This window comes from Pristiophorus japonicus, chromosome X, assembly GCF_044704955.1.
Source record: "Pristiophorus japonicus isolate sPriJap1 chromosome X, sPriJap1.hap1, whole genome shotgun sequence".
NCBI classification, from domain to species: domain Eukaryota; kingdom Metazoa; phylum Chordata; class Chondrichthyes; family Pristiophoridae; genus Pristiophorus; species Pristiophorus japonicus.
In genome coordinates, this window is record NC_092010.1 from 18916560 (window position 1) to 18932191 (window position 15632).

The window sequence follows — 15632 nt, forward strand, 5'->3', positions numbered from 1 at the left end:
TGTGTCTGGACCTGTGTGTGTGTGTGTACGCGCCTTGGTGTGTCTGTACCTGTGTGTGTATATCTTGGTGTGTCTGTACCTGTGTGTGTGTACCTGTGTGTCTGTGTGTGTATCTCGGTGTGTGTGTACCTGTGTGTCTGTGTGTGTATCTCAGTGTGGCTGTACCTGTGTGTGTGTGTATCTCGGTGTGTCTGTACCTGTGTGTGTGTGTGTGTATATCTTGGTGTGTCTGTACCGGTGTGTGTGTACCCGTGTGTGTGTGTGTATCTTGGTGTGTGTGTACCTGTGTGTGTGTCCGTGTGTATCTCGGTGTGTCTGTACCTGTGTGTATCTTGCTATGTCTGTACCGATGTGTATCTCGGTGTGTGTGTGTGTGTGTATCTCGGTGTGTCTGTGTGTGTATCTCGGTGTGTCTGTGTGTGTATCTTGCTGTGTCTGTGTGTGTGTGTGTGTGTGTGTGTGTGTGTCTGTGTGTGTATTTCGGTGTGTCATAGAAACATAGAAAATAGGTGCAGGAGTAGGCCATTCGGCCCTTCTAGCCTGCACCGCCATTCAATGAGTTCATGGCTGAACATGCAACTTCAGTACCCCATTCCTGCTTTCTCACCATATCCCTTGATCCCCCTAGTAGTAAGGACTTCATCTAACTCCTTTTTGAATATATTTAGTGAATTGGCCTCAACAACTTTCTGTGGTAGAGAATTCCACAGGTTCACCATTCTCTGGGTGAAGAAATTCCTCCTCATCTCGGTCCTAAATGGCTTACCCCTTATCCTTAGACTGTGTCCCCTGGTTCTGGACTTCCCCAACATTGGGAACATTCTTCCTGCATCGAACCTGTCTAACCCCGTCAGAATTTTAAATATTTCTATGAGGTCCCCTCTCATTCTTCTGAACTCCAGTGAATACAAGCCCAGTTGATCCAGTCTTTCTTGATAGGTCAGTCCCGCCATCCCGGGAATCAGTCTGGTGAACCTTCGCTGCACTCCCTCAATAGCAAGAATGTCCTTCCTCAGGTTCGGAGACCAAAACTGTACACAATACTCCAGGTGTGGCCTCACCAAGGCCCTGTACAACTGTAGCAACACCTCCCTGCCCCTGTACTCAAATCCCCTCGCTATGAAGGCCAACATGCCATTTGCTTTCTTAACCGCCTGCTGTACCTGCATGCCAACCTTCAATGACTGATGTACCATGACACCCAGGTCTCTTTGCACCTCCCCTTTTCCTAATCTGTCATCATTCAGATAATAGTCTGTCTCTCTCTTTTTACCACCAAAGTGGATAACCTCACATTTATCCACATTATACTTCATCTGCCACGCATTTGCCCACTCACCTAACCTATCCAAGTCGCTCTGCAGCCTCACAGCATCCTCCTCGCAGCTCACACTGCCACCCAACTTAGTGTCATCCGCAAATTTGGAGATACTACATTTAATCCCCTCGTCTAAATCATTAATGTACAGTGTAAACAGCTGGGGCCCCAGCACAGAACCTTGCGGTACACCACTAGTCACTGCCTGCCATTCTGAAAAGTCCCCATTTACTCCTACTCTTTGCTTCCTGTCTGACAACCAGTTCTCAATCCATGTCAGCACACTACCCCCAATCCCATGTGCTTTAACTTTGCACATTAATCTCTTGTGTGGGACCTTGTCGAAAGCCTTCTGAAAGTCCAAATATACCACGTCAACTGGTTCTCCCTTGTCCACTCTACTGGAAACATCCTCAAAAAATTCCAGAAGATTTGTCAAGCATGATTTCCCTTTTAGAAATCCATGCTGACTTGGACCTATCATGTCACCTCCTTCCAAATGCGCTGCTGTGACATCCTTAATAATTGATTCCATCATTTTACCCACTACTGATGTCGGGCTGACCGGTCTGTAATTCCCTGTTTTCTCTCTCCCTCCTTTTTTTAAAAAGTGGGGTTGCATTGGCTACCCTCCACTCCATAGGAACTGATCCAGAGTCAATGGAATGTTGGAAAATGACTGTCAATGCATCCACTATTTCTTTGTGTCTGTACCTGTGTGTGTCTGTACCTGTGTGTGTGTGTATCTCGGTGTGTCTGTACCTGTGTGTGTGTGTGTCTCTTGGTGTGTCTGTACCTGTGTGTGTGTGTGTGTGTGTGTGTCTCTTGGTGTGTCTGTACCTGTGTGTGTGTGTGTGTGTACATCTTGGTGTGTCTGTACCTGTGTGTGTGTACCTGTGTGTGTGTGTCTGTGTGTATCTCGGTGTGTCTGTGTGTATCTCGGTGTGTCTGTACCTGTGTGTGTGTCTGTGTGTATCTTGCTGTGCCTGTACCTGTGTGTGTATCTGTGTGTGTGTGTGTATCTCGGGGTGTGTGTGTGTGTGTGTATCTTGGTGTGTGTGTACCTGTGTGTGTGTACCTGTGTGTGTGTCTGTGTGTATCTCGGTGTGTCTGTACCTGTACCTGTGTGTGTGTCTGTGTGTATCTTGATGTGTCTGTACCTGTACCTGTACCTGTGTCTGTGTGTATCTTGGTGTGTCTGTACCGGGGTGTGTGTCTGTGTTAATTATAGTGAAACAGATAGATGGAGTGATTTCCGGCTATAATCTCATCAGAAGGATCAGATGACCGTTATAAACCTGACATCATCTGAACCCATTGATCAAACTACTGCCTTTTGATGACTCCTACTTGCATCCCACCCCAGCCATTTGCAGAGACGAAACTCCCAGCTCCCTATGCCCACCTCTGCATTGCCTGTGTGTTCTGGAGGAGCGATTCCCAAGGGAAGGGCCCATTCATGAATGCCTGGCTGCTGGGAGCAGAGCGGCTGAGAGCAGCTCCAATTACCTCCAGTCAGCCCTGGCTCTGAATGTCAGCCTCCCCAAGCCCACTGCAGCACCTAGTGTAGGCTGGAAGAGTCACAGTTCACATCGCTGCAACCGGGCACGGGACAGTGGGCTCTCGCAGGCAAAGCAGTTCCGGACAACGGCAGCGAAACAGAGAGCTCTCGTCAACGCATCTCTTCAAACAGCCCAAAAGAAGAGGAGAACTCACAAGGTTGGTTACATTGAGAGAGAGAGAGAGGGGGTAAAAACAAGCTTTGCTGACTTACAAACTCCTGGGGACTGACTTTGAATCCGACTGCTGTTCAAACTGGGGGAATGTTTTAAACTTTATGTGACTGTTACGATAAGTTCTATTCTAATCTGATTTTGTAAGTTTTAAGATTTGCCTGTTGAATGAAAGTTCTGCCCCAGTCAGGAGGTATTTACAGGTCTGCCTGTGCCGGCCTTGTACTGTCAGTGTAATTCTAGCTGCTGATTGCAAAGATCCACATTTAGCTTCGCTCAGATCGCTTTACCCTCAAGCTCAGAATAGCCAGGGCAGCAGATGCCCAGGCTGCTCACTGGACACCATTGAATTACTCCAGTCATTCTCTCCCAGTAAAAGGGGGCCTTGGAGCTGGGTGACTGTCAGTGAATTTAAATCATTATCCATTTTGATAGTAAAATGAATTAATTAAAGGGGGCTTCATCAGTGCATGGCAACTTTTTATTGCAAGAAGACTGACTTGCATTTATATAGCGCCTTTCAAGACCGGACGTCTCAAAGCACTTTACAGCCAATGAAGTACTTTTAAAGTGTAGTCACTGTTGTAATGTGGGAAACGCAGCAGCCAATTTGCACACAGCAAGCTCCCACAAACAGCAATGTGATAATGACCAGATCATCTGTTTTAGTGACATTAATTGAGGGATAAATATTAGGAGAGCTCCCCTGCTCTTCTTCAAAATAGTGGCCATGGGATCTTTTACGCCTACCCGCGAGAGCAGACGGGGCCTCGGTTTAACGTCTCATCCGAAAGACGGCACCTCCAACAGTGCGGCACTCCCTCAGTCCTGCACTGGGAGTGTCAGCCTAGATTTGTATGCTCAATTTGAGTCTCTGGAGTGGTACTTGCTCCCACAACCTTCTGACCCAGAAGCGAGTGTGCTGCCCACAGCTGAGCCACAGCTGACACTTAAGAAGCATAAGTGACAGGCCAAGGCCTGTTGTACAGGACATCAACAAGTTTGAAAAGGGTAGACGAACACTGTCGTGTGTGAGAGGAAGGGAAGACCAAGGGAGATAAGGAGTTCCACAGTTTTGAGATCCTGGGAAAGAATGAGTTTGAGCCGGAGACAGAGACAGTCTTGCATTGGAGGCTGTTCAGAGAAGGTTCACTCGGTTGATTCCTGAGATGAAGGGGTTGACTTATGAAGATAGGTTGAGCAGGTTGGGACTATATTCATTGGAGTTTAGAAGAATGAGGGGTGATCTTATTGAAACGTATAAGATACTGAGGGGGCTGGACAGGGTAGATGCAGAGAGGATGTTTCCCCTCGTGGGGGGAATCTAGAACTAGGGGGCATAGTTTCAGAATAAGGGGTCGCCCATTTATGACGGAGATGAGAAGGAATTACTTCTCTCTGAGGGTCGTGAATCTTTGGAATTCTCTGCCCCAGAGAGCTGTGGAGGCTGGGTCATTGAATATATATAAGGCGGCGATAGACAAATTTTTGCACCATAAGGGAGTAAAGGGTTATGGGGAGCGGGCAGGGAAGTGGAGCTGAGGCTCGGATCAGATCAGCCATGATCTTATTGAATGGCGGAGCAGGCTCAAGGGGCCGAATGGCCGACTCCTGCTCCTATTATGATTGCAACACAGTGAGGAGATAGGGAAGAGGAAGAGTGAGTAGATGGCATTATTTGAAGGAACTTAAAAGGAATAGGAGAGAAGGGTTGAGAGGAGCATTGAATTCCTAGTTATGGTTCAGTGCGTTTCAACCATTTATGGTGAGCTCACACGGAGTTGTGGACAGATCTTTCTGCAGCCTGATAGTTTTTATTAAACCCAGTGAAGCAGCTGCTACAATCCCCGCACTGTTTCACGTCGCTCACAGAGATACTAGAGTTATTTTGCACATCATCAAAATGCCAGTTCTTTTCAAAAATAGTTCTTCCGTAAACTGCCGGTCGAACTTCTAACGAAGGTGAAGGGAAAAGCAAGGAAACGTCCGCATGAATCTTTGAAAAGGTTCTTGTAACTGTAACGGTGAAAACTCCTTTATCCCGAGCACCGTACAATCTGCACATCCAAATGTAGCTTTGGTTTTTAATGGGAGGACAAAGTGGAATAATACAAGGTGTGCAATCATTCAAAGCTTTCTGCTTTGAAAAAGCAAGTGCAGCGACTCGCATTAAATATTGGGAACGTGCGATGTGTCATGGACTGAGATGATGGTCCAGTATCTTCGGTGTATGTGGAAGGGTCTTGGTGATCTTGGCCCTTTCACACCTCGCATCCAAAACCGCTCTTCAGCAACTTTCTGTCCACTTAGAAGTGCCGTAACCTACAGGGCTACAGACCAAGAGCTGGAAAGTGGGATTAGGTCGGATGGCTCTTTGTCGGCTGGTGCGGACACGATGGACCGAAATGGCCTCCTTCCGTGCTGTAAACGTCTATGATTCCATGAAGACACAGAATGCAGTCTGTGACCTGACCAGTTAGGAACCGCACCCCCCCCGCCTCCCCCCCAGGAGTGAAATCAGGAAGGACTTCTTCTCACAAAGGGGAGTGGAAATCTGGAATTCACTCCCCAAAAAGGATGTTGAGGCTGGGGGTCATTGAAATTTTCAGGGCTGAGATCGATAGATTTTTGGTTGGTAAAGGTATCAAGGGATATGGAGCAAAGGCCAGGAAATGGAGTTGAGGTGCAGATCAGCCATGATCGAATTGAATGGTGGAGCAGGCTCGAGGGGCTGAATGGCCTACTCCTGTTCTTAATGTTCCTGTCATTTCCTCACTGTCCCTCTGCGCCCCCTCCCCCCAGGGTACCCAGGCCTCTGCTGACTCTCTCTGGAGCTAGCCCCGAGGTGATGTGACCTATTTTCTCTTTGGCCTCGTAAGGAAGTGCGGTGCTCTCACTTGATGCTCCTTCACCCCACTGATAGCACGGCTTCGGGCAGGGAACTCAGCCCCAATCCTACCATATTGATGAACTTCAAAGCTTCTCTGAAATTTCTAACTCTGCTCCATGTCATCGACTGTTTCCAGAACAACACACTCATTACAAAATGTGCACTGTTATAATTGCAAAGATCTCATTAATAGACGTTGACATGAAGTTGCCATAGTGTCGATTCTGAAGACCTTGGATGGGTTCTTTTGTAGACTCTCACATCCTAGAGAACTCCACCAAATTGATTTCCTGTGGTGTAGGGTCTTCAAGATATTCCTTGCTTGTTAAATCTATGATTAGTGAATGTGTAAATCACCATATGTATTGATGCTAAAGAGATAACCCAGACAGTCCTGTTGGCGATATCAACAGATGATTCATCTGAAATTTATAGCACTGTTCTTTACCATTTTTTACCTCAACTCCGTTAGACAAGGTGAATGGAGCTTTATGTTATATATAATAAGCCTTTTGGTGATTCTGGGTTTCTGTAGTGCACATCAGGGGAAACTCATCGCCATCCAGGACAAAGCAGGCCGCCTGATCAGCACCCCATTCACCACCTTCAACACTCACTCCCTCCACCACCGGCGCACCGTGGCTGCAGTGTGTACCATCTACAAGATGCACTGCAGCAACTCGCCAAGGCTTCTTCGGCAGCGCCTCCCAAACCCGTGACCTCTACCGCCTGGAAGGACAAGGGCAGCAGGCGCATGGGAACACCACCACCTCCACGTTCCCCTCCCAGTCACACACCATCCTGACTTGGAAATATATCGGCCGTTCCTTCATCGTCGCTGGGTCACAATCCTGGAACTCCCTCCCTAACAGCACTGTGGGAGTACCTTCACCACACGGACTGCAGCGGTTCAAGAAGGCGGCTCACCACCACCTTCTCAAGGGGCAATTAGGGATGGGCAATAAATGCCAGTTTTGGCAACGACGCCCACACCCCAGGAACCAATAAAAATAAATGCTCTCCATTGAACTTTCTGGGTTGTGTGTCGTATATGTTTGGTGCACACTTGGTGCCACTCTGCCATCTGGGACTGTGTGGCTCATAGCACTTCATTGTGCACTCCTGTGGGTACACGCTGTAGACTGGGTATGACGTAGTTCAGGGCTGACATTTGAGAACAGAACAAGCAGTCATTTGTTGAAGGGTAGGCAACTTGATTGATTCTATTGTCAGTACATGGCACACATTATCAACACAAGTGACTCTGGCCTGCATGCACATAATGACCCCAAACTAATTCAGGTCCATGTAAAGGCCTGTGATTAATCACCGAACATCCCTTATTTGTTGAAAGTGACCTCTACCTCCTTGGTAAACTCAAGCGGGATTAGCGCTCTCTGCCTTTGATCATTCCTATTCTCTGTGTTTCTGTTACCATGTCACGAGGCGTTATGTCAATGCTTGTATTGACTTTTTAAGAACGATTTGCTCAAAATGAAACACGTCAATATAGGCTTTCATTAGTTCTTTCCAACCTATTTGCCTATAGATTTCATGAAGTCATTTTCTCTTTGTCTTCCCTTTCAGAATGACAGAGAAAGAGGCTCTGAATGAATCTGGCTCCCCCCAGCGTGATGAACAATCTGGATCTCCGGTAAGATTGGCCATTTTATTTTGTTAAGCTGATCCATCTCCTGTGATGTGGTCCGTGGGAGGAGAGGGAGGCTAGCTTCAGAGATAGGTCAGACTATGAGAGGCAGGGCTGTGGAGTTGGATTGAGATCTGATTGGTCTCTGCTAATTGCATGATTGATATTACATGGTTAGAATGGACCAATCCAAAAGATAGAACTAGATCTACACACACTCCTTCCTCCAATTTAGCAGATGCTCGAGACAAGCGAGACGAATTTGTGTCAGATTTATCTGTCCCTTGAGCAAATGGGTGACAATATGAGTTAGAATACTGCCCTCGCTCCTCTAACCAGCCCACACCGATGACAGCAGCGTCTTCTCTCCCAGTTGGCTGTAAGGTTCCTACGTAAAATGAGATTGGACAATCACAAGCCAATTGTTGAGAGCAGCGCTGCAGGGCAAAATCGGCTGCAAACCAGTGCTAAATTGATTATTTTAGTCAGAAAGATCCCACGAGTGACTGATGTGGGAGATTGGAAACTTCACACCAGCAACAGTTCTGAGTCTGAGCCACATTGGTGGGGCAGGAGAGAATAGATTGGGCTTCACTTTACTTTTTAGCCTTGTTACCGTTCACCTGGGGTCACTTGGTGCTGGCAATGGCTGACAAAAGTGAAGCATTTCCAATTCCCATCATTGATGTCCCTTGCTTTGACAAACACAACAATGTAAACAAAAAGGGATTCCTAAGTTTGTTTATAGCAAAATAAAATCAGAGCATAAATGCTCAGACAATGAGAAAAGACCAAGGTGCTTGGCACCTTCCAATGGAGTAAGTGTAACTGACACCAACCCACACGTCCCACTTTATTCATTCCCATTGTCCCAACAGGATCAGTCCCATGGTCCTTCAAAGATGGACCATCATTGCCCATAACCTTCAGTCCCCTTCAAAGCCAGATATTTGTCCAGTTCCTTGTTGAAATGATTTGGTGGACAGTACTAGCCAACCTTGACCCTGTGTAATCCTTTGAGTGAGCCTTCTTCCTGGTCAATTCCTCTGATCAAGTTTGAGTTCCAGTAAGGGGCGGGGGAGATTGCGACGTGTTTAAAGGTAAAAAGGAACGTGGCTTTACCCTGCGTTACAGTGTTCATGACTCCGGGAACTATGAACACATACACACAATGTCGGATTATCCGTGAAGACGTTTATTTGTATAACCAAAGTTAAATCTTACAGAGAGGCAATGATTTTACTTAGCTAAACACAAATCAGCACAACACATACAGAGTAAATACCGTAAGGGTTCCCAAGTGCTGGTCCGGCTTACCTTGTCTTGGGTGCCTCACCTCAGTGACCAAATCAAGGGCTTGTTCTTGACTGCAGTAAAACCTAGCCCTCCCGACCCTCATATTTATGTCCTGAATTACTGCGGCTGCAATCAAATGGTCCATTATGTGCTAATCGGGCTGATGAGTGGACCTCCAGGCCGGAGACTGTTTAACACAACTCTCCAGGCACATCCTTTCATTAATCAGCCAGCCCCCACAGCAGTTCTCGGGCGCTGTGGCCTTGCATTGTCTCGTTTAGGTTTTGCGACTTTGTTTTTGCAAGGTTGTTATCTTTTGCTTTTCTGAGCACATTTTGTCAGGCTTAGCTCATCATAGCAGCCATCTTACATGTCCCAATTTAATAATTACAGCAGCCATCTTACACGTCTCGGCGCGGTTTCGGGGTCCGGGTGCCACAAAGTCAAATTCGCGTCCGAAATGCGCATGCCGCCATTTTGGTCCGGGCACTCAATAGGCGTCCACGTTGGCCACCACCAACAAATATCATTTAAATATGTTAATAAGGTTCCTGCGCCTGAATCAGAGCCTTTTGTTAAATTGATGTCCCTGCACACCTGAAACGGCACATCATGGTGGGAGAAATAGGATAGCAGCTTTCACAGGCGGTATTTAAAGGGATCCTCACCTCCTGCAAGGGAAGTCTCTGGTTGGTTATTTAAGGCATCTAGAATGCTTTTGGGCCTGGTTTTGGGCTGTTTTGGCTCCTGTTTCTCGGTTTGATACTTCTGCAGGGTGAGATTGTGCAGGGCAGGAACTGTTTCCCAGGATCTGCTTGTTCACAATGGCTGAACACGGTGTATTTTATAGTCTCTTGAACATTCTTATTTGGGAGATCTCAGACAGCCATGTGGAGCTTTAAAATGGTGTTCCTTCACAGACCCTCTTTCTCAATACAGCTCCCTATACCTCCTAACTAGAGGGCACTATACATTATATCGATACCTCCTAGCTCGAGGGCACTATACAGTATATCGATACCTCCCAGCTAGAGGGCACTATACAGTATATCGATACCTCCTAGCTAGAGGGCACTATGCAGTATATGGGTATCTCCTAGCTAGAGGGCACTATACAGTATATCGATACCTCCTAGCTAGAGGGCGCTATACAGTATATCGATACCTCCTAGCTAGAGGGCACTATACAGTATATCGATACCTCCTAGCTAGAGGGCGCTATACAGTATATCGATACCTCCTAGCTAGAGGGCGCTATACAGTATATCAATACCTCCTAGCTAGAGGGGGCCATACAGTATATTGGTACCTCCTAGCTAGAGGGTGCTACACAGTATATCGATACATCCTAGCTATACATTATCTCATTACACCTTTCCTTTCATAAGAACCAAAAATGAATTAAAGTTAGCTTCAATATAAACAGCTAGTTAACTTCTTATGAATACATGTAGTAAACAACTACAAGTTTAACAAACAACAACAAAACTCTTGTCTTATTAACTCTTTATCCAAGTGTCCAGTGTCCACGATTTCTTATTTCTGTACATAGTGCTCCAGGTATTTTGGTGTTGTGTGGATTCTGTTGCTTCGCCTCAAACTGGTTGTTTCAGTGGTGTTCTGGGCACTGATCGCTTTAGTCCCTTTATCAGTGCTCTGAGGGGAAATATCAGGCAACATATCCCTGTTTTCACACGTTGTCATTGAAGTGCTGTTTCACATGTTAGTTGGCTGTGTTGGCAGCGGATCGTGTGTGGGTGTCACTGAGATCTCTGGAGTTTCGATGAATGTCTCAATGCTCTTTCTCAGATGTTTCCTATTTCTGCGATACTCACGGCCATCTTCTGTCATACCTGCTATGATCGAATGCCGACTTGTTTCTGAACCTGACCTTTTTGCCACTCTTTGCTTTCTTGCGTTTGTTTGAGTCTCACTGTTTCTCCTTCCTGCAGTGTAGGAAGTGCTGTAGAAACCTCTGTTGTCGTAGTGTGCTTGTTTGGCATGGTTCCTTTCTTTGTTGACGATGACGTTGTGTATGATTCTTGGTTTGAGTAGTTCATTTTTAATTGGGATGTTTATCTTTGTATGGTGACTGAGTTCTGACACTGTATTTTATAGTCTCTTGAGCACTCTTAGTTCAACTTAACTATATTTATTTGGGAGATCTCAGACAGCCTTGTGGAGCTTTAAAATGGCGATCCTTCACAGAACCTCTCTCTCAATACAGCTCCCTATACCTCCAAGCGAGAGGGCACTATACAGTCATAGAAACATAGAAAATAAGTGCAGGAGCAGGCCATTCCGCCCTTTGAGCCTGCACCACCATTCAATATGATCGTGGGTGATCATGCAACTTCAGTATCCCATTCCTGCTTTCTCTCCGTACCCCTTGATCCCTTTAGCCGTAAGGGCCACATCTAACTCCCTTTTGAATATATCCAATGAACTGGCCTCAACAACTTTCTGTGGTAGAGAATTCCACAGGTTCACAATTCTCTGAGTGAAGAAGTTTCTCCTCCTTTCGGTCCTAAATGGCCTACCCCTTATCCTTAGACTGTGACCACTTGTTCTGGACTTCCCCAACATCGGGAACATTCTTCTTGCACATAACCTGTCCAATTCCATCAGAATTTTATATGTTTCTATGAGATCCCCGCTCATTCTTCTAAATTCCAGTGAATATAAGCCTAGTCGATCCAGTCTTTCTTCATATGTTAGTCCTGCCATCCCAGGAATCAGTCTGGTGAACCTTCGCTGCACTCCCTCAATAGCAAGAATGTCCTTCCTCAGATTAGGAGACCAAAACTGTACACAATACTCAAGGTGTGGCCTCACCAAGGCCCTGTACAACTACAGTAAGACCTCCCTGCTCCTATACTCAAATCCCCTAGCTATGAAAGCCAACATACCATTTGCCTTCTTCACCGCCTGCTGCACCTGCGTGCCCACTTTCAGTGACTGATGTACCATGACACCCAGGTCTCGTTGCACCTCCCCTTTTCCTAATCTGTCACCATTCAGATAATATTCTGCCTTCCTGTTTTTGCCACCAAAGTGGATAACCTCACATTTATCCACATTGTACTGCATCTGCCATGCATTTTGCCCAATCACCGAACCTGTCCAAGTCACCCTACAGCCTCTTAGCATCCTCCTCACAGCTCACACTGCCACCCAGCTTAGTGTCATCTGCAAACTTGGAGATATTACACTCAATTCATCATCATAGGCAGTCCCTCGAAACGAGGATGACTTGCTTCCACAAGAGTTCACAGATGTTTCAATGAAGGACCCGATGTTCCAGTCCTGAATTCCAATTGAGGGGGTGGGAGATGCCTGTGCGTGGATTTTTTTAACGTGTGGTGACCGTTGCACATCAGCCACCACACGGGCTTGGTCCAGTGGCAAGGATTAACCAGAACGACTGGAGACCTGCTCTGCTGCACGGACCTAGTGCGCTCACATATCGCAGTGTGGGCTGGGCCCGTGCTGCCTCTTCTGGGTCCCGTACCCTCATTCGCTGCACCTCCAGCTCGATATCTCCGAGCTATACATTATCTTGTTACACACGAGAATGCTGCTAGACTTGCCATTGAGGCTCCCAAATCTGGAGGAGGGGCAGCAGCAAGGAAGGCAGCCAAGACCTGCCCAGGCTGCAAGAAGAGGGCGCAGGAGGCCTGGAAGCAAGCGGGTCTTCAGGGGCCGATCACAGAGGAGCAGGGTGTGAGGCGGCTGCATTTCAACAGGGCGTCAGTTACATTGGAGCTGAACACCAGGTCTTGCACTGTCCGATTTGTGCCAGAGAAGGTCACCGTGGCTCGAAATGTTTATGCCTCTGTTCTGGTAACACCAACACCATCAGTCAGTTGGCTGTGAACTCGGCGATCCGGCATGTCACCGATGCCCTGTCTGCAAAGCGTCAACAGGTCATCACCTTCCCCATGGAGGCTGACAAGCCGGAAGAAAGGACACTGAAATCTGCCCACATTGCCGGTTGCCCGCAGGGCACAGACACCTCCCGCATGCTCTGCAAACGTGCCTTCCAAACGGGAGTTGCCTTGGAGCTGCCGCAGGAGGAAAAGTTGAGAAGGGAGAGGAAGAAGGGGCTGAGGAGCCGGACGATACAGAGGAAGAGCCCGAGCCAGCAGTCCAGCGAGCTCCCATGGTGCAAGGCAGCAAATTACTGAGGAGCGAGTCTCCTAAACAATCCCTCTCCTCCCCAGGGCCGCAGCGTACCCTCCTTCCATCTGACCCAGTCTTAACACCCGCCATAGCAATGCCTCAAACAGTTCAACTTCATGGGTGTTCCTGTTAACTGCGATTATGAAGATCGAGAGCTACACCAAAACAAAGCTTTGTGACTTCCAACGGAATTCATTCTTGATTTCGCAAATGGTTACACGACTGATTTGTACACAGACATCAATCACCCTTGTGCAAAGCCTAGTTGCCGGTCTTGTGTAGGCCTTTACCTATTCTGGTGCTCCTGGGGAGGTTCCCCAATGGCTACAGAGTGGGATGTGGAAGAGTTCCGACCGTCCACTGTGGGCTCTTGAGCTGGCCGTGGTGGGCGAGTTGAAATGTTTGCATTTAGTGGCGTGGGTAAGCAGAGACAGATGGTTGGCTTCGGAAAGCATCATGTGTAAGCATGACATTGAAGTGAGAAGGGAAGGATTTATATAGCGTCTTTCACGACCACCAGACGTCCCAAATCACTTTACAGCCAATGAAGTACCCCTGCAGTGCAGTCACTGTTGTAATGTGGGAAGCACAGCAAGCTCCCACAAACAGCAATGTGATAAAGACCAGGTAATCTTTTTTTGTTCTGTTGATTGAGGGATAAATATTGGCCTGGACACCGGGGATAACTCCCCTGCTCTTCTTCCAATAGTGCCGTGGGATCTTTTACATCCACCTGCGAGGGCCAAGGGGCCTCGGTTTAAGGACTTGTCTGAAAGACTGCACCTCCGACAGTGCAGCGCTCCCTCAGCACTGCACTGGAGTGTCAGCCGAGATTTTGTGCTCAAGTTCCTGGAGTGGGACTCGATGGTTTCCTGGAGGGAGAGATGGTTTTAAAACCCTGCGGCATTGTGCTTCAGCCTCAGCAGACTCACTCCTGACCCCCGCCCCTTGCCAACGATGTCCATACCCAGCTCCTCAAGTGAGGACAGCACGTGGGTGAAGGGCGACCTCCTGTGGCTGCCTGCTCCCCGTTATTGGACGCTACCTTGCCACCCTGCAGGAAAGAGGGAAGTGTGTCAGTGTTGGAGTAGTGAGAGGTTTTGAGGACGTGCATGTGAGGGTGGAATAGTGTTGCTGGTGTGTGAAAGACGGCAGGGGTATGAGGAGGGGAAGGAAGTAAGCGTGAACAGAGTAACGGTGCAGAGTACTGGAGTAGGAGCTGAAGGAATCCTGGTTCCCCCAGTGATAGCCCACTGCTCCAACGTCCATGAATGAGCCAGGCTGGCTGGTCGGTAGTCAGTAGTGGAGCACTTTGGGCCTGCCTGGTTTAGGTGTTGGATTATCCAGCATGCCACAGATGGTTTGTTTAGTTCTGAGTATCCACTGCTTGATGCATCATCTTGGAGCCATTTCAACTTCAGAGGGACTTCACTCACTTCCCCGAGGAGGAGCAGAAGGGCTTGATTCATCATCTTTACCAGAGTCTGCCACTGATTGGGACACCTTCAGCCAATGATGATAATTGCACCTAAATCTTTTTCCTCTTTTGCTAATATTTTAGTACACGTTTCATGTTTATGCTACCAATATGCATTACCATAGATTCTTCTACATTCAATTCGATTTGCAGCTCCTTAAAACACATTCTACTTGATCGCTCTCGTTTTTTCCTTCTTCATCTGCCTTTTCTCTTTCTCCATCACGTCATTTCTCCACACGTTCCATCCCCAAATCTCACTCTTGTAAAAGTTAAGCATGAGTGATGATATTTAAGCTCCTGCTTACAAGTTGAGGGCGGCAAAGTTGAACATCTTTAGTCTCTCCTTTAATGAAAGTACTTCGTCATTGGGTGTGCCAGTCAGGATGCGCACCAACATACTTTGCTGCTGTCGTATGCCAGCGCAGTGACCAATGAGTTCATGCTCACTGGCACTGTGCCCAACTCCGGGCAACTGGCGAGTGTTATGTGAACTTTGGAAAATGTTACTATAAAACAATCGGTGTTAAACTTATTTAAATACTCTGATCGACTCCACACCGTTTGCACCTGCCCACAAGATTTTGAGGGAAGTCAGGTCCATGGTTGGGAGGAGTGTTTCCTGTGATCCTCTCCACCATGTTTTGCGACCTCTCGACCCTGCATGGGTCACCATTGTGTCTTCTTACACGTTGCTGCAGGAAGGTTTCCCCTGGTCCTGTGGCTCCCTTATCCCAACACAATTCAACGGCTGTGGAACGTTGTCCATTGCCAGAGGACTACACACAGTCTCTGGTTACAATGGGCCAAGCCCCTCTGGGGACGCCGTGAACATAATGTCCATGGGAGTAGTCACCGGAAGCCACCACTGCCTCATACAAAGGCTCCGCTCCTAAAACATCAGCAATGCACTGACACTCGTAGATGAAGTCTTCGCACGCGAGATGAGATCACCGCGGAGTCCTTCATCAACCTGAAAAACAAATCTTCCATTTTGCTCATTAACAACTCACAGAAAAGAAGCCAGGGTTTCTAAAACTAGAATGTCAGTGACTCAGAGAAGAAATGTTTTCCTTTCATGAATTACA

At 47.4% G+C, this 15632-nt stretch overlaps 1 protein-coding gene across 2 annotated transcripts in view; it reads left to right on the plus strand.

Moving 5' to 3' along the window:
• The first annotated feature begins 2711 nt into the window (after window positions 1-2711).
• stac3 (SH3 and cysteine rich domain 3) overlaps window positions 2712-15632 on the plus strand; it is an 89689-nt gene continuing 76768 nt past the window's right edge. Inside the window, exons 1-2 of one of the 2 annotated variants that reach the window (XM_070869430.1) lie at window positions 2712-3037; window positions 7529-7595. In XM_070869430.1, the coding sequence (XP_070725531.1) occupies window positions 7530-7595 (66 nt within the window). In that variant the 5' untranslated portion in view covers window positions 2712-3037; window position 7529. The remainder of the gene's footprint in view (window positions 3038-7528; window positions 7596-15632) is intronic. The other variant, XM_070869429.1, reaches the window with a different exon arrangement.